Source organism: Leopardus geoffroyi, chromosome C2 (genome assembly GCF_018350155.1).
Source record: "Leopardus geoffroyi isolate Oge1 chromosome C2, O.geoffroyi_Oge1_pat1.0, whole genome shotgun sequence".
Lineage (NCBI taxonomy): Eukaryota > Metazoa > Chordata > Mammalia > Carnivora > Felidae > Leopardus > Leopardus geoffroyi.
In genome coordinates, this window is record NC_059333.1 from 156,655 (window position 1) to 176,791 (window position 20,137).

Consider the following 20,137-nt stretch of genomic DNA (forward strand, 5'->3'; position numbering starts at 1 on the left):
GAGTTCGAGCCCCGCGTCAGGCTCTGGGCTGATGGCTCAGAGCCTGGAGCCTGTTTCCGATTCTGTGTCTCCCTCTCTCTCTGCCCCTCCCCCGTTCATGCTCTGTCTCTCTCTGTCCCAAAAATAAACGTTGAAAAAAAAAAAAAAAAAAGAAGTTATTTAGAAGGAAGGACATGATATAGATCAGAAACTTAGAACTACATAAAGAAAAGCACTGAAGAAGGAACAAGTGATGGTAACATTAAAACATTTTTCTTCTTGGGAAGCCTGGGTGGCTCAGTCGGTTAAGTATCTGACTTCGCTCAGGTCTGTGAGTTTGAGCCCCATGTCAGGCAGGCTCTGTGATGACGGGTCAGCACCTGGAGCCTGTTTTGGATTCTGTGTCTCCCTCTCTCTCTGCCCCTCCCCTGCTCACACTCTGTCTCTGTCTCTCTCTGTCTCTGTCTCTCTCTCAAAATAATAAACATTAAACAAAATTTAAAAAAAAAAAACTTTTTTCTTCTTAATTGATCTAACAATTTGTTCAAGATAATAACAACACAGTATTTGACCATGTATGCTTATGTATGTAAGTATACATATGCTCATGTATAATGTTTACTTATATATACGTGAAATGAATGACAATGATGTTACAAGGGACAGGAAGAATAAATCAGGATTATTTGTTGCAAGGAACACTACCCATAGAGTAGTATAGTGTTACATGAAGGTAGACTTGCATCAGTTGTAACTGTGTGTCGCAAACTAGAGGGCAACCACTTAAAAAGTTTAAAAAAAAAGTGTAATCGATATGCTCAGAAAGGAGAGAAAATGGAGTCATATAAAAAGTCCAATCAAAACCTCAAAAGGCAGAGCACCTAAATACATAAAGCAAATATACAACGGACAGGTCATCCAGACAAACAATCATAAGGAAACACCAGATTTTAAACTACATATGAGGTCAGATGGCCGAATAAGACATACAAACAACATTCCATCCAACAGCAGCAGAATACACGTTCTTCTCAAGTACACATGGAACATTTCAGTTAGGACACTGAAAACAAGTTTTAATAAATTTAAGAAGAATGAAATCATATCAAACATCTTTTATGACCATAATGGTATAAAACTAGATATCAAAAACAAGAAGAAACTGGGAAAATTCACAAAAATGTGGAGATTAAATAACATATCCCTGAACAACCAATGGGTGAAAGAATTCAAAAGAGAAATCAAATAATATCCTGAGACAAACAAAAACAGAAACACAACAGAACAAAACTTATGGTGTGCAGCAGAAGCAGGTTGAACAGGAAAGTTTATAGAAACAAATGCCTACATTAAGGGAAAAGACAGATCTCAAATAAACAATGTAACTTTGCACCTAAGGAAGTAAAGAAAGAACTGACCCAAAGTTAGTAGAAGGAAGGAAATAACAAAGACCAGAGTGGAAATACATGAAATAGAGACTACACAGGCACAGGAAAGACCAATGAAACAGAGAGCTAATTTTTTTGAAGATAAACACATCTTTAGCTAGATTCACCAATTCACAAAGAAAAGAGGTGAAATACATAAAATCAGAAATGAAAGAGACATTGCAACTGACATCACACAAACACCAACAATCACAACAGACTGCTATGAACAATTATATGCCAACAAATTGGACAATCTAGAAGAATACCTAAAATCCTAAAAAACACACAACCTACCAAGACAGAATCGTGAAGAAATAAGAAAATCTGAACAGACCAATCAATTACCAGTAAGGAGACTGAATTAGTCACTGAAAAATTCCCAACAAACAAAAGTCCACAACCAGATGGCTTCACAGGTGAATTCTACCAAACATTTAAAGAATCAACACCAGGGGCGCCTGGGTGGCGCAGTCGGTTAGGCGTCCGACTTCAGCCAGGTCACGATCTCACGGTCCGTGAGTTCGAGCCCCGCGTCAGGCTCTGGGCTGATGGCTCAGAGCCTGGAGCCTGTTTCCGATTCTGTGTCTCCCTCTCTCTCTGCCCCTCCCCCGTTCATGCTCTGTCTCTCTCTGTCCCAAAAATAAATAAACGCTGAAAAAAAAAAAAATTTTTTTTAAAAATAAATAAATAAAGAATCAACACCAAATCTCAAACTCTTCCAAAATATTAAAGAGGAGGGAACACTTTCAAACTCATTTTACAAGGCCAGCATTACCCAAAGACAGACAAGGAAAATTTACAAGGAAATTACAGGCAAACATCCCTGATGAACACAGATGGAAAAATCCTCAAATAAAAATTGGCAAACTGAATTCAACAGTACATTAAAAGGATCATATGCCATAATCAAGCGGGATTTATTCCTGGGATGCAAACATGGTTCAACACAGCAAATCAATAAATGTGATACACCACATTAACAAAATGAAGGATGAAAATTATACAAGCATCTCAACACATGCAAAAAAGCATTTTATAAAATTCAAGTACATTCCATGATAAAGATTCAAAAAATTGAGTATTGGGAGGATATATCATGACATAATAAAACCCATATGCCAAGCCTAGAGCTAACACCATACTCAACACCGAAAAACAGAAAGCTTTCCTCTAAGATCAAGTGAAAAACAAGAACACTCACTCTCATCACTTTATTCGACACAGTACTGGAAACCCTAGCCAGAGCAATCTGGCAAGAAAAAGAAATAAAAAGCATCTAAATAAGAAAGAAAGAAGTAAAACTGTCTCTATTTGCAGATGACATACATAGAAAATCCTAAAGACTCCACACACACACACACACACACACACACACACACACACACACAATCTGTCAGAATAAACAAATTCAGTAGAGTTGTAGAATACAACATAAATATACAAAAACTAGTTGTGTTTCTATACACCAACAATGAACTATCAAAAAGAGAAATTAAGAAAACAATCCGATTTACAGTTGCATCAAAAATAATAAAATACCTCAAAATAAATTTAACCAAGGTGAAAGGCAATGAAGAAAGAAATTAAAGACACAAACAAGTAGAAAGATATCCTAAGTTCACAGATAGGAAGAATTAAAATTGTTTACATGTCTACTCTACTCAAAGCAATCTACAGATTCAATTCAATCCCTATCAAAATTCCAATGGCATTTTTCACAGAAATAGAAAAAGCAATCCTAAAACTCCATATAAACAGCAATTTTGAGAAAGAAGAACAAAGTTGAAGACCTCACACTTTAAACTATATTACAAAGCTATTATAATCAAAACAACATTGTACTGTCATAAAAACAGACACATAGACCAATGGAACAGAACACAGTCCACAAATTAACCCATGCATTAATTATCAATGAATTTTCAACATAGAAGCCAAGAATATGCGATGGGTAGAGGATAACCGCTATGAAATGGTGTTGGGAAATTGAACCCCTATCTTATAACACACACAAAAATTAACTGCAAATGGATTAAATATTTGAACATAAGACCTAAAAGCATAAAATTCCTTGAAGAAAACACAATGAATAAGCTTCTTGACACTGATCTTGCCAATAATTGTTTGGATTAGACACCAAAAGCAAAGGCAACAAAAGCAAAAATAAACAAGTAGGACCACATCAAACGAAAAAGCTTATGCACAGCAAAGGTAACCATCATCGACAACAAAAAGGTAAACCGTAGAATAGGAGAAAATATCTGCAAACCACATATCTAATAAGGGGTGAAAACACAAAATATACAAGGAACTCATAACCAATAGAAAAAGCTTTTTAATTGGGCAAAAGGACATTTTTTCCAAAGAAGATATACAAATGGGCAACAGGTACATGAAAGATGCTCAATATCACTAATGATCAGGCAAAGCAAATCAAAACCACAATGAGGTATCAGATCAGCCTTGCTATGTTTATTATCAAAAAGACAAAGGTAACAAATGCTAGTAAGAACATGTAGAAAAGGGAACCCTGGAACATTGTTACTGGGAATGTAAACTGGTACAGCCACTATGGAAAACAGTATGGAAGTTCCTCAAGAAATTAAAACCAGAAATACCATGTGATCCAGCAATCCTGCTTCTGGGCTTATAGCCAAAGAAAACAAAATCATTATCTCAAAGAGGTATCTGCACTCCCATGTTCACTGAAACGTTATTCATAATAACCAAGTTATGGACACAACCAAAGTGTCCACTGACAGATGAATGGATAAAGGAAAGGTGAAATAGACATGTATATATGATACATATGTGATATATATATAGATACAGTTATATACAATGGAATATTATTCACCCACGAGAAAGAAGGAAATCCAAACCTCTGCAACAACATGGATGAACCTAGAGGGCCTTATGCTAAATGAAATAAGCCACAGATAGACAAATACTGCATCATATCATTTATATGTGAGATCTTTTTAAAAAAAAAAAAAGTTTTTCAAAGTTGAACTCATAGAAACAGAGAGTATAAAAGTGGTTACCAGGAGCTCAGGGGTGAGGAAAATAGAGAGACATTGGTAAAAAGCTACGAACTGTCAATTATAAAATGAATAAGGTCTGAATATCTATTATAATACCACGGTGACTATAACTGATGACACCATTATTGTGAGTGATGAATGGGTTAACTCAACGGGGGGAAGCTATTGATAATGTATACAGCTATCAAATAGTCATATTGCATACTTTAAATATCTTATAATTTTATACCTTAATACAAGTGAAGATAGATAACAGACAGATTACAGATAAAGTGAGCTTCAAGAGAGATTACAACTGAAAAATATTTTTATAAATTGGAAACGGTCTACAAAGTGAATACGCCATCAATGTACAAAAATATGAATCTTTTTGATCAAACTAGCTAGTGGTTTATCAATTCTGTTAATTATTTCAAAGAACCAGCTTCTGGTTTCATTGATCTGTTCTACTGTGTTTTGGTTTTGATAGCATTAATTTCCGCTCTAATCTTTATTATTTCCTGTCTTCTGCTGGTTTTGGGTTTTATTTGCTGTTCTTTTTCCAGCTCCTTAAGGCATAGGGTTAGGTTGTGTATCTGAGATCTTTCTTCCTTCTTTAGAAAGGCCTGGATTGCTATATACTTTCCTCTTACGACCATGTTTGCTGCATCCCAGAGGTTTGGGGTTGTGGTGTTATCATTTTCATTGACTTCCATATCCTTTTTAATTTCCTCCTTAAGTGCTTGGTTAGCCCCTTCATTCTTTAGTAGCATGTTCTTCAGTCTCCAAGTATCGCTACCTTTCCAAATTTTTTCATGTGGTTGATTTCAAGTTTCATAGCATTGTGGTCTGAAAATATGCACGGTATGATCTCAATCTTCTTGGACTTACTTAGGGCTGATTTGTGTCCCAGTATATGGTCTATTCTGGAGAACGCTCCATGTGCACTGGAGAAGAATGTACATTCTGCTGCTTTAGGATGAAATGTTCTGAATATATCTGTTAAGTCCATCTGGTCCAGTGTGTCATTCAAAGCCATTGTTTCCTTGTTGATTTTTTGATTAGATGATCTGTCCATTGCTGTGAGTGGGATGGTGAAGTCTCCTACTATTATGGTATTACTATCAATGAGTTTCTTTATGTTTGTGATTGATTTACATATTTGGGTGCTTCCACATTTGGCACATAAATGTTTACAATTATTAGGTCTTCTTGGTGGATAGATTCGTTGATTATGATATAACGCCCTTCTGCATCTCTTGATACAGTCTTTATTTTAAAGTCTAGATTGTCTGATATAAGTATGGCTACTCCAGCTTTCTTTTGTTGACCATTAGCATGATAGATAGTTCTCCATACAAAAATATGAATCTTAAGTTTACAATATCAGCATGTTCATGTCAGGTTCTAAACCAATATACCTCTGAGCATTAAATTAATTCACCCTTAATTTATGCTCATTAAATTACCTAACTTTATTTGCTTAAAAAAAAATCATAGAAGAAAAAGAGTAGAAGAAAAAAACAGGAACAAGGAACAAGAATAACAAATAGACCACAGTAACAAATATGGTAGATGTATTAATCCAACTATATTAATAACCACTTGAATGTCAGTGGTCTACATATACCAATTAAAAAACAAAGATTGTCAGAGTGGATCAAAAACTAATACCCAACTAAGTGTTGTCTACAAGAAACCTACTTTAAATATACTGACACTGGGGCGCCTGGGTGGCTCAGTCGGCTAAGCGTCCGACTTCAGCTCAGGTCACGATCTCGCAGTTCGTGGGTTCAAGCCCTGCGTCAGGCTCTGTGTTGACAGCTCAGAACCTGGAGCCTGTTTCGGATTCTGTGTCTCCCTCTCTCTCTGACCCTCCCCCGATCATGCTCTATCTCTCTCTGTCTCAAAAATAAATAAACGTTAAAAAAAAAAAAAAAATTTTAAATATACTGACACTTATAAACTAAAAGTTAAGTGGATGGAGGAAGATAGACGATGCTAACACTAATCAGAAGAAAGCAGGAGTAGCTATGTTAATTTCAGAGCAGCTTTCAGAGGAAGGAAGTTATCAAAGATAAACAGGGGCATAACATAATGATAAAGGGGTCAATTCTCCAAGAAGATGTAACAGTCCTTACCATGTATATACCTAACAATAGAGCATTAAACTGTGTGAGGTGAAAACAAATAGGACTGCAAGAGAAAACAGATGAATCCACTATCATAGTTGGAGACTTCAACATCCCTCTATCAGAAAAGGACAGATCCAGCAGGCAGAAAATCAGTAAGGACATAGTTGAACTCAACATCATTTATCTGCTAGATACAATGCACATCTATAGACCACTCCATCCAACAGCAGAATACACTTTTCTCTCAAGTTCACGTGGAGCACTCACCAAGACAGACCACATTCTGGGCCGTAAAACACATCTCAACAAATTTAAAAGAACAGAAGTCATACAATGTCTACTCTCAAGACCACAATGGAATGAAACTAGAAATCAGTAACAGAAAGATAGCTGGAAAATCAAAAAATACTTGGGAAATTAAACAACACTTCTGAAAAAAAACCACACAGATCATATAAGAAATCTCAATAGAAACTTTAAAACTATTTTGAATGTTGTCAAATTTTTTGTGTGTTGATAGCATCATGTGATTTTTCTTTTGTAGACTGTTAATATGGTAAATTACTCAGCCTTGAATTCCAAAGATAATCTCTTCTTTGTTGTAGTGTTATTCCTTTTATGTATTGCAGGATTATACTTGCTAATATTTTTGAGGATTTTTGCATTTATGAACATGAGTTCTTTTTGGTTTGGGTTTGGTATTAGGGTAAGGCCGGTCTCACCAAATGAGCTAGGAAGTGTCTCTCCTCTTCCATTTTCTGAAAGACATTGCTCAGATCTGGTGTTATTTCTTCCTTAAATGTGTTTGTAGATTTCACCAGTGAAATAATTTAGGCCTACAGATTTCTCTTCACAGAAGGTTTTCAACTATAAATTAATATTGTTAGTATTTACTTGATTATTCAAGTTATCTACCTCACTGTGGGTTAGTTGTAGAAGTTTGCACTTTTCAAAAGAATTGGTCTTTTTCATCTAAATTACTAAAGTTACGTATGGAGACAGAGCCACAGGAGGAATAACAATAAACTTAAGACCAGGTCGGTGTAAGTGAGATCATACAGTATGCCTCTGACTTACTTCACTTAGCATATCGCCTTCAAGGTCTCCCCGCCCCGTTGTCACAAGTGGTGGATTTTGTGGCCTCGAGGCTGTCCTGCACTAAGCAGAGGTCAGCGCCAGGAAAGGCACCAGGTGGATTCACTTTAACATGAAACAGCTGCAGCTCTCCCCTAGAAGCTCTGCTCACAACAGCCCCTCTGGACCCAGTCCATGTCCCCTGCTTGGAATCTGCACTTCCCTGGTGCAATCCACAGCCACCCGCATGTCCCAGTGCCCCTTACCAGCAGGCAGGTCCCCATCCACTCGGATACCAGCACATCCACCTTCTCCGGCAACACCACATCCTCCACCTTCTGCTGGAACACAGTGATGATGTCGGCGAAGCCATTCTGCATGACCAGTTGCCCTGTGTGCTGGGCCATCTCACTGGCCTCCACTGCATACACCTGCATATGGGAGAAGTGCCATCAGTGCATGTCCCACCCTGCAAAGCGGCCTGTCATCTGCTCTCCCTGAGCCCATTGCTTCAGCTGAGTCAGAGTCGGCATCAGAGAAAACAAGGACAGACGCAAGTGACAGTGCCGGACAGCAGGAATGGCAGCTGGGCCACACCGTGCTATCTCCAACAGACGGAGCCCTGGCAAGGGAGCCACTTCTAACCTTCACTCCACCTCCTGCCTAAAACAGACAGGGGGCTGCAGGTGAGAGGAAGGCCCTACACCCATACTGGGCACCCACCACAGGGGCCCTCCCCGGGTGCGACCCAGTGGCCCAGCTCCCACACACGCAGCAACACAACCCATAACTGATGCAGGAGCTTCTCAGTATTGGCCTGAGAAGAGTCAGACTTTATGGATATCAGTGGCTGAGACCATTTCAAATCCAGGTTGTCAGAGGAAGGTCGTGTGTGCCTACGTCTCGGTTCTGACAGCACCTGAACTCCAGTGATCACTGTACCACAGCTCCGCTTATAAACTAGGAGTTTCATCCACCTGTGTCAGGGGCCGCCGCAGGGCTTCAGCTCTGCACGGCCCACCCCGCATACTTTAAAGGGAAGAGGACGAAGGGAAGCCACCTTGTGTCACGGAGAGTGGTCTGTCTTGTCCCTGCCAGGTGGTCCCTGCTCAGTGCAGGGATATCACTTGGACAGTGACCTACACCAGTGGCTCAGCCCCAACACAGGGACACATATGTTTCTCTATTCAACTGAAATAAACATTTTACCAAAAAATATCCCACAACATGCAACTCACTCAGATATTTTCTATTCTCTCCTCTTCTACTCTGTGCTGTTTGTGACTCATTACGCCAACATCACAACGTCCAATAGGCTCAGCCTGCCAGAGCACACTGCCCGTTTACCGACACAGGGCCTTTGCACATGGGACCACACCAAGACTCAGCTCACAAGCCGCTGAAGGGACAGCTGCCTCCTACTCACTGCTTTGGGCTGCGCATGATGTGCACAGAAGAGGCTGATGATCCCAGTCCCACAGCCGACATCCAGAATCACTTTATCTTTCAGGGATTCTTTATTCTGCAGGATAACATTGTGGTATTTAGTTGTTCGTGGCTGGTCTGCCAACATTTCCAAGTGAAGTTTCTAGAGGAAATACACATTCGGAATCACTGCTTACAATCTGAGCTATCCTGAGCTCTGGTTTAAGAAGGAAGATCAGAGACTGAGCTAACCCTCTTGACCCCACCACCCCACGCCTAAAAATATGAGCAACATAGAGAAAACAAAAGACAAAAAAAATCCAAGGACACAAATACGCCACTAGACAAAAATAAAACAGTGAAGGAATGAGATGGAAGTTTCTAGAATCCTTCAGTTCACTGTGGTGCTGCCTAGAGATTCTCCCTTCACCTCCCCAAGAGCCAGGAGAGCAGAGAAGCATGGGTGGATCACTGAGGAGATGGTGCAGACATTACCCTCCTGACCACTGTTCCCACATGAGACAGGAGGAACCACCAAATTCCCCATCAGATACAACTTGGCCAACTATCCATCAAGAGACACCGTGGACAAGCCACCAGCAGAGATGCTAGAGAAGGCACACAGGGCCCCACCCAAAACTGTAGCTCTGGAAGGAGGTAACAACCTCGCTGACCCTCAGAGGGTGAGCTCGAGGCCCCCAGCCATGTCCAGAGGGAGGAAAACACATGAAACCCAAGATAACATAAGACATCACAGGAATCACACTAATCCTCAGGGAAACAGAGAAAGCCTCCTCCAGATGGTTCGTGAAGCTACAGCTGGCAGTCAGAGCCCAGAGCGGCTGCACCCACAGCACCATCCCTCACACCTCACCTCTTAGATCTCAAGCTGCAGAAAACCCGCATGGCTGAGAGGGGGACAGTCAAGCTACCCAGACCATGTCAGCACAAACAGGAAGTCTGGACGGTGCCTGCATGAGCCCATTGTGGCTCCTCATAAAGACACTGAAGACTGAAACACAAAGGGTTGGAGGGTCAGAGTAGATGGAGTCAAGACCCAGCCATCCTGCCTGTTAAGTGATCCACCTTAACAGAAAGTCAGAACTAGCTTGCAAAGGTGCACCATGCTGATGCCAGGAGAAGGAAGTTAGATGGTGGCATTTTCATCACACAAAATATATTTCAGATCAAAGAATATTCCCCAGCAACGAAGAGTCAGGTCATAGTAACACAGGAATCACTTTAGCAACAGGACCTAATAATTCTAAATACTTTTGTATCTAATAACAAAGCTTCAAAATACACTAAGTAAAAACCAATAGAAATGCAACAAGAAATAGACAAATTCACAATTATGATCAATATCCTTCTCTCGGTAGCTGAGAGAGAAGTAGAAAGAAAATCAGTAAGGGCACAGACTCAAACAATACTATCAACCAACTTAATCTAATATTTATAGAACACTTCACCCAACCACTTACAAAAATAATACATAAAAACATCTAGGGATAGATTTAACAAGAAAGGCAAAGCACCCAATATGATCAAAACCAAAAGAAAAAGAAAGAAAGAAAGAAAGAAAGAAAGAAAGAAAGAAAGAAAGAAAGAAAGAAAAAGAAAGAAAGAAAGAAAGAAAGAAAAAATAAAATAAACCTTAAAACTCTGAGAGACATAAAACAATGCTCAAGAAATGGGGAAAGTGAGTGTGATGTGATGAACGTGTCACTTCTCCCTAAATTAATGTAAACTTTCCATGCAATACCAATTAAAACGCCAGCCAATTTGGCCTGGGGAAGGGTGTACAACAAATGCTAATAAAATTAGCTTCCAACACTAGAGACCAGCCTAGCCATGAAAGCACTAAAAAACAGGAGGACTGCTAGAGACCTAGCCTCCCAGATGTTTAAAAGCTACAATAATGAAAAGCATCTGGAGCTGCAGAAGAAATAAACAGATCAATGAAACAGAACAGAGATTACACAAATAGAATTTAGAAATGTAACGTATGATAAACGTGCATTTCATATCATCAGGAAAAGGAGGATCATCCAATAACTGATGCTGGAACAGCTGAATATTTGTGGGGAAATTAAGTTGTAATTGTACCTTATTCTTTACAACTAGTAAGTTCCAGATTGATTTAAATATTTCATTGTTAAAAATGGGGTCACAAAAGTCTAAAAGAAAGTATGGATATTTATAATCTTGGAGTGAAGGTCTTCAAAGTAGGACACAAAATCCAGAAGCCACAAAGAAAAAGGACAAATCAGACCATAAAACTTAGAGTTCCATGGGAAAAGATGAGAGGCAAGTGGTGAGTGTAATTCCAGGCTAACCAGCTTATTCAACAGAGAAACGGACACAAATAAAAAGAAAAATGAGCAAAGTATATGAAAGTTTACCTAAAAAAATGGAGAGATAGAAAAGGCCAACAAAATATAAAAGGTGACCAATCTGACTTTAAAAAAAAGAAACTGGGGGCCCCTGAGTGGCTCAGTCAGTTGAGCAGCTGACTTCGGCTCAGGTCATGATCTAGAGGTTACATTTGGACCCACATGGGGCTTTTCGCTGACACTGTGGAGCCTGCTTCAGATTCTGTCTTCCTCTCTCTGTCCCTCCCCTGCTCCCTCTCTCTTTCTCTTCTCTCAAAAATAACCATTAAAAAAAATAAATAAAAATAACAGGGCACCTGAATGGCTCAGTTGGTTAAGCGACCAACTCTTGGTTTCGGCTCAGGTCATGGTCTGTTTCGTGAGTTCGAGCCCCACGTCTGGCTCTACACTGGCAGTGCAGAGCCTGTTTGGAATATTCTCTCTCTCTCCCTCTTCCTCTCTCTCTCTCCCCCCCTTGCTCTCTGCCCCTCACCCACTCAGCTGTCTCTGCCTTTCTCAAAACAAATAAATAAACTTTAAGGATAAATTAAATTAAATTAGGGGCGCCTGGGTGGCGCAGTCGGTTGAGCGTCCGACTTCAGCCAGGTCACGATCTCGCGGTCCGTGAGTTCGAGCCCCGCGTCGGGCTCTGGGCTGATGGCTCAGAGCCTGGAGCCTGTTTCCGATTCTGTGTCTCCCTCTCTCTCTGCCCCTCCCCCGTTCATGCTCTGTCTCTCTCTGTCCCAAAAATAAACGTTGAAAAAAAAAAAAAATTTAAAAAAAAAAAAAAATTAAATTAAATTAAATTAAAATAACAAACAGAAACCAGAATCAAGAGATAACATATTTCCCTTTTAGGATTAGAAACCTGTTTTCACTGTGGCAATTGTGGTTGTGATATAAGCTTCCACATACTATTGGTAGGTGTATAACCAGCCAATCTTTCTGGAGGGCAAATTGGAAAGATCCACCAAAGCAAAAAACACCATACATACACCCTACAAATTTACCCAATAGAAATTCTAACAAAAGGTAAACAAGATTTATGTAAAAGGAAGTCCATTACAGCATGGCTTATCATGATGAAAAGTCATTAAATAAACCACCAATATGGCCCTTTTAAAATCAACAAAATACTCTTTCCTGATAATTTGAAAGCTCTCATCATGTACATACACAGGTGGTTTTCATTTATTGTAACATTTTTGTCAAATATAACACACCTACAAAAAAAGCGTATTAAAAACTGCCTTACAGTCTGTCAAATATAGTTTTCCAGCAAGCACTTGTGCAGCCAATACCAGAATACTGCCAGCCCCCCCAAACCTTTCCACCCCAGCCTGGCTGATACGAAAATGAGGGTGGAAAACCTCCCTGAAAAGGAGAGGGAAGCTCTGAAGGGTGCGGCTCCTGCGCTACCACTCCAGCAGTCCGAAGGAAGAAGCCTACTTTACTACCCAGCACAGGAACAATTTTCTCCTGGCCTGAGCAGCGGCCCAGCCAATGAGAAACTGCCAAACTTAGCCAAGGAGAAGCAGCCGCCATCCTCCAATGGGCTTTCATTTCAAGCAGCCCCGCCCACCCCTTCTCCCTACTGATTGGTTCTCCAGACTTGCCTGTGCTTCCCTGCAGCCTGCCTGCCCTGGATCGCGGTTCCCCTGCTATTCGCGAATAAACCGGCTTCGCTAGTATAATAACGATTTTATTTTCAAAGTTGACACCATCACAGCACCCCCCTCCCCTCTTAACAGTAACCACCATCCTGATTCTCAGGGGAACCAGGTCCCTGATCTCCTTTAGAGTCTCACCACTTACATTCATAAACGATACCTTTTAACACTGCTTTGTAATTTTATATAATTGAATCAAAAGTTCTTTGATGTCTTGCTTCTTTCACTCAACATTAGGTCTACAATGTTTATTCTGCAGGCATCTGTTTTCATCTAGGTTTAAAATATAAACAGGAGCTATCTGGACTTTAGGATTATGGGTCTTTATCCAAATTGGGAAAACACACACACACACACACACACACACACACACACACACAACTAGTAAGTCAGTTATTTATAAAGGTATTATTGTTGACTTGTGTAACTTTTTTGTATTTTATTTTTAAAGTAAAATGTATTTCTTTTTTAAATGCTGAGAAAAATTCATAATCCCATTGGTCAGATAATCTCTCTAAACAACCATGGGCCAATCCAGCCTACCGCCTGTTTTTGTATGGCCTGCAAGCCAAGAATGATTTTTAATGGTTTTTAAAAATCAAAAGAATACGCCATACTCACTTATGGTTTTATGACTGCTTCTGCACTACAATGGCAGAGCTGAGTAACCACATGGTCTATTAGCCAGAGAAAAAGTCTGCAAACCCCGCTCTAAACCATGAGAAGCAGCAGTCCAGGTGAAGCTAACTTTAAACTAGAGAGAAGAAACCAGCACCTGGCCAACTGAACAGGGATCTGGAATGCAATACCAGGGTTCCATAGCTGCCGAAGTACTCTTCATCCTGCCACGTGTCTTCAGGATCACACTCCTCCAAATGCTTCCCAAGGTGGTTTGCAGGTATGTACCCGCAGCAGCCTGCGCGCTCGCCCCACCACCAATCAGCAGTTGTCTGTCTCAGGACGAGAATTTTTTCCCCTCTCAAAAAGCTGAGCTGGAAAAAACATACACAGAAGTCAAAATTCAAGAAAAACCTGAAAGTGGTATTTCAATTGTGGCTCAGTGATAAATCCCCCATAACTGGGGCCCAAATCACAGCTATTTCAAAAAGGACCCAACAGGTAATTATACCAACTCACAATTTGTGAAAATGATACCAAGGTTTAGAGATTTTTATGGAACATCTACATGAAAGAAAAGCACATGGTATTTTTTAAAGGAAAGATGAAACATTTTCAAATGGCTTAGGACAGAATTTCTGAACAGCCGCTTCACAGTAACTCAGCTATGTGGTAGGTGATTCATTTACTGGGTTACAAAGTAGGAAAAGCTACACTCAAGTCAGTATCTTTATCTTATAGCCTTATTTTTCATTAACTAGAATAGGTTCTAAACCAAGGTTTCCAAACAGAAATTGGAGCAGGTGCTTCCCCCGATTCCTTACCAGGTATCTTTCACCTAAGGCTTGGGACTGGAACTTGTTAGGGTAGGAAGAGAAGGGTCACTCACAGGTCTCACTGGGCTCTAAACGTCTGAATACCTCTTTACTTAACTTTGGTATGACTTCTTCAAATATTACATCTACTTCTGTCATTTAGCATACTGCATCAAAAAAAAAACATGGACCGAGGCCCATGGCCACTGCACGTGAGCAAGTGCGTCGGGTTACCTGCGTCTGGTCAGTGGCAGAATAGTCTGCAATGGCCACAAACTCTTCCGGGTGCGCACTCTCCTGGAGATGCTCCTGGCCACCACATTCCATGAGACCCTCTCCCTCCTGCTCAAAGCAAAGGAAAGAACAGGAGATGACTATGGTGCTTCTCTCTCTGTCCATCCTAATACCTTGTAGCCTTTTGGTTATTTCATTTGGGTTCAAATGAAGATTCGTGTGACCAGATTTAATCATACAAGTTGAGTCATCTTCAGTAGCAGGATCAAGGGATCTCACCTTCGCTCTACCTTTATGTCTCTAGTTCAAAATTATTAACACATCCTAAAGAGAACATCAAAGAAAGAAATAAGAGGCACTTTTAGCATCTACCTGGTGACTGACCCTGAACATCATCCTCAAAGTAGTGACCAGCCCTAAGAGAAAGAAGACCTGTTCCTGGGCATCACGCTCTGGGGACCTTGTCAGACCCGAGGGCAGAACTGCAGAACTGGGCAGGCCTCAGGAAGGTGCTAGGGACCGGCACAACCCTCGCAGCCTCACTCAGACTGCACTGCTGCTGTCACACGCTGGTCAGGACCCAGAAGGGGAGCCCTAGAGGACACCTGCCCAGTCTCCACTTTCCATCAGAACAGACTTGCCAGGAAGACACCCATTGGGGGTGGGAGAACCTCCAACCACACGTTCCAGTTCAATGAAGCAACCCTGTCCCCATATATACATTTTAAACAAATTTTCCTAAACATAAATGTAATTCACATTCTTTGGAAAATGTGTGAAAGCACAAGTGTACCCAGAGGAAAATTACAACCATCTGTAATCTTGCTCACTGGTCAGGGATAATGATTAACATACTAACATTTATATTCTTTCCAGCTTTTTTTTTTAAGTGTACATAGGATATGCGCATATAGGGTATTTATGGAGATCATATAATTCTGCCTTGTGACAAGTTTCCCACTCATTAAATTGTGAGTATTTGGGGCGCCTGGGTGGCACAGTTAGTTGAGCGTCCAACTTAGGCTCAGGTCATGATCTCATGGTTCATGAGTTTGAGCTCCGCGTCAGGCTGTGCTGACAGCTCAGAGCCTGGAACCTGCTTCGGATTCTGTGTGTGTCTCTCTCTCTGCCCCTCCCCTGCTCATGCTCTGTCTCTGTCTCAAAAATAAATAAACATTAAAAAAATTTTTTTAATTGTATTTTCCTCATTAAATTACTTCTAAATACATTTCTAATATCTGATAGTATTCCATTCTATGAATAATCTTAATTTATTTATCTGATCTCATTATGTATTCTTTTTTATTTTTATTTTTTTCAACGTTTATTCATTTTTGGGACAGAGAGAGACAGAGCATGAACGGGGGAGGGGCAGAGAGAGAGGGAGACACAGAATCGGAAACAGGCTCCAGGCTCTGAGCCATCAGCCCAGAGCCCGACGCGGGGCTCGAACTCACGGACCGCGAGATCGTGACCTGGCTGAAGCCGGACGCTTAACCGACTGCGCCACCCAGGCGCCCCTCATTATGTATTCTTAAACTGTTTTCAGTTTTTACATTACAAATTATGTAAGACAAACTTTTTAAAAAAAAATTTTTTTTTTAACACTTACTTATTATTGACAGAGAAAGACAGAGCATGAGCATGGGAGGGGCAGAGAGAGGAGACACAGAATCCGAAGCAGGCTGCAGGCTCTGAGCTGTCAGCACAGAGCCCGACGTGGGGCTCGAACTCACCGACCGTGAGATCATGACCTGAGCCAAAACCAAGAGTCAGATGCCCACCCAGGTGCCCCACTTTTATAACTTCTGATATCACCACCAAATACCCTCCAGAAAGGTAGCTCCTCAGACCTACATAAGACTAAAAGAGGGGCACCAGGGTGGCTCAGTCAGCTAAGCATCCAACTCTTGATAGCAGCTCAGGTCAAGATCTCACAGTCGTGGGTTCAAGCCCCGTGTTGGGCTCTGCACCAAAAGCATGGAGCCTGCTTGGGATTCGCTCTCTCTCCACCCTGCCCCTCGCTCCCCCTCCCCCACTCATTCTCGTTCTCTAGTCTCTGAATAATCATAAAAGAAAACAGTGAATGGTTTTCCCACACCCTTATCAACAGTGGACATGCATCATCACTCAACTCTGCCATTTTGATGTGGAGACACTGTCTTTGTTAGTTCCATTTGCCTTTATTTTTTTTATAATTTTACAATTTATTATTTTATCTTATTTTATTTTAATTTTATTTTTTGACAGAAAGCAGGGGAGAGGGGCAAAGGGAGGGAAAGAGAATCTTAAGTAGGCTCCATGCTCAGTGCAGGGGCCAAGCTGGAGATCAATCCCATGACCCTGGGATCATGACCTGAGCCAAAATCAAGAGTCAGACGTTGAACTGACTGAGCCACCCAGGTGCTCCAGTTCCATCTGCCTTTAATTTTTAGTGAGGTCAAACATGTTTTTCAAGTACTTTTTGGTCATCTTTTTTGTTAGTTGCCTATCTGTATCCTTTGCACATTTTCTTACTACAGTAATCTGATTCATTTTACACAGTATAATTTCCTTTTTAGCTTGCTCCCCTTCCCCTGCCCCTGCTTCACCTACATCATCAGCTTCTCACCGCCCTCCCTAACCTTTACCAGTCACCTGGCACATCCTCCCACACTTTCTCCATGCTCGTGTCACACACACATCCATGCACACATACATCCACACACATGCGGTTTTTCTTCTGACACAGTTGTTTGTGAAGGATGTCACAAACCCTTTTATTAATTTTGGTTTTTTTTTTACTCACATTTAACCTGCAAAAAAAACTCCCCAATTCTTAGAACTCTAATTTATAATTTCCAATGACTATATAATACTCTACAAAAGGAATTCTTCCTGATTCTTCAGTCACCCTTGATTGATGGACTTTCTCTTGGTGTCCAACTTTCTACCACCGTAAACAATGTGGCCACAAACATCTCTACACATTTATCCTTATGTCATGATATTTTACTTCTATGGGATAGATTATCAGGGCTGAAAAATATGCGTGGTTTTCATTCACACATTTGCCAGATTCTTTCCATCAAAGGTGCAGCACTTCACACTTCACGGCAATGCAGCAAGTGCTCTCTGCTTGCATACTCACCAGCAACCGGCATTATCACAGTCCTTAATATTTTCCAGAGTTTTAGATATAAAGACACCAGAAAAGTAAATATGTAGGGAAACATCCTTTATAAGAAAGACTTAAACAGTATAAGGAAACAATAATAATTCATTATGGGGCTTATGACATATAAAGAAGTAAAGTATGTTACAACAATTGTACAAATAGCACAAAAATGGGGGCTGGTAAAGGCAAGTAATTTGGAGGAATCTTACATCATGAAGTGGTCGAAAAAAAAAAAAAAAGACTGAGATAGGTTAAAGATGCATATCACAATTTCTTGGGTAACCACTAACATATCAGTAAAAGATACACATGAAAAGCCAATAGAGGAGATAATGTGGAATTGCAAACAATATTTTATTAGTCAAAAAGGAGGCAAGAATGGAGAAAGGTACAAAGAATATGCAAAGAAGAAATGGAAAAACAGCAAGATGTTAGACTTAACCATACCAGTCATTATGTTAAATGTTAACAGACTAAATACTCCAATTTAGGAGCAGAAGTTACCCGACAAGGGGGAAAAATGACATACCTAAAGGCTCTTTACAAGAGAAACATTTTAAATATATGGACTTAGATTTAAAATAGATTCAAAATATTGGTGTATGTGTACCATGCAAGCTGGTGCAGCTGTATTAACATAAGACAAAATAGACACAGCGCAAGAAATATTAATAGGTAAAAAGAAAGACTTCATAAAAATCCATCAATCTAGAAAGTAAAATCTACCCTAAATCCATGCACCAAGCAACAGATTCAAAATATATGAAGCAAAAAGTGATAGACTCAAAAGGAAATTTAAAAAAAAGACAAATCCACAATCAAAAAGGACATTTTTGAAGCTCATCTGTCTCAGTAACTGACACAACAAACGGGCAAAAAGTCAGAAAGGACACAAAAGACTTAAACAACGCTAATAACCCATTTGACCTTAATGACATTTACAGAAAACCAACAACCACAGCAAACATGCTCTTTGCACATGCATGTGGAACATTCGCCAAAACAGCCCATCTGACTAGGTCACAAAGCAGGCCTGAATAAACTTGCAAACACTGAAACTTTAAATAGTATCTTTTCTGAACAACATAATCAAGCCAAAATTAAATAACAAAAAGATAAGCAAAAATTCCTAAATGTCTGAAAATAGACAACACATGTCTGAATAGCCCAGAAATTTTCTAATTTCCACTATAACATATTAGAAAGTATTTTAACTGATCAACAATGAAAATATGATGTATATAAATGTGTGAGGTACAGCAAACTGATGGTCAGAGGTAAAGTTACACCTTTAAAAACATATATTAGAGAAGGAAGGTTTTTTTTGTGTGTGGTTTTTTTTTTTTTTTTTAACATTTATTTATTTTTTGAGAAAAAGAGACAGAGCATGAGTAGGGAGGGGACAGAGAGAGAGGGAGTCACAGATTCCAAAGCAGGCTCCAGGCTCTGAGCTGTCAGCACAGAGCCAGACGCAGGGCTCAAACTCACAGACTGTGAGATCATGACCTGAGCCCAAGTAGGACTCTTAACCGACTGAGCCAGCCAGGCGCCCCTTAAAGAAAAGGAAGGTTTAAATCAGTGATCCAAACTTCCATCACAAGATGCTATAAAAATAGAAAATGAAACCCAAAGTATAAAAGAAATAAAGAGAAAAGAGAAAACCAATGAGATAGAAAACAGATGAACACAGAGAAATTCAACAAAGACAAAACTGGTTCTTTGAAAAGATGAAAGTGATAAAACCCCTTAAAGGTGATCAGGGGAAGGAAAGATAAAACACAAATTTTGAATAGCAGGCATCTCTTCTGTAATGAAGAGTGCTATTAACCGGATGAACACAAACAGTACAGAAATACTTCCATGACAGATGCCCAAGTAATTAAGAACTAAATAACAAGATATCATTTCTAACTCATCAGACTGAGCAAACTTTCAAAGTCTGATGCTCTCAAGTGTTACCAAGCACTATATGGGTTCCTGGCAGACCCGTAAACTGGAGAACAACTGATCACTATCTAGTAAAACTGAAAATATGCAATCCCTTCCACCCTGCAATGCCATTACTAAGTATACACCAGAGAGCACGCATGCACAAGGAGATGTGTAGGATATTTACTGCAGCACTGCTGGAAATAGACAAAAACTGGAAACATCAAGTGTCCACAAAAGGGAAATAAATAAAATGTGGTGTACACCTACTGTATA

General features: G+C 40.1%; 1 protein-coding gene across 8 annotated transcripts in view; it reads right to left on the reverse strand.

Moving 5' to 3' along the window:
* The window catches only part of PRMT2 (protein arginine methyltransferase 2), a 63,242-nt gene that overhangs the window by 13,103 nt on the left and 30,002 nt on the right, over positions 1-20,137 (reverse strand). For 4 of the 8 annotated variants that reach the window (XM_045501021.1, XM_045501022.1, XM_045501020.1 and 1 more), the window contains exons 3-6: positions 14,776-14,883; positions 13,918-14,100; positions 9,068-9,229; positions 7,908-8,072 (exon numbers count right to left, since the gene is read on the reverse strand). In XM_045501021.1, the coding sequence (XP_045356977.1) occupies positions 7,908-8,072; positions 9,068-9,229; positions 13,918-14,100; positions 14,776-14,883 (618 nt within the window). The remainder of the gene's footprint in view (positions 1-7,907; positions 8,073-9,067; positions 9,230-13,917; positions 14,101-14,775; positions 14,884-20,137) is intronic. The other 4 variants (XM_045501024.1, XM_045501023.1, XM_045501026.1 and 1 more) reach the window with 2 other exon arrangements.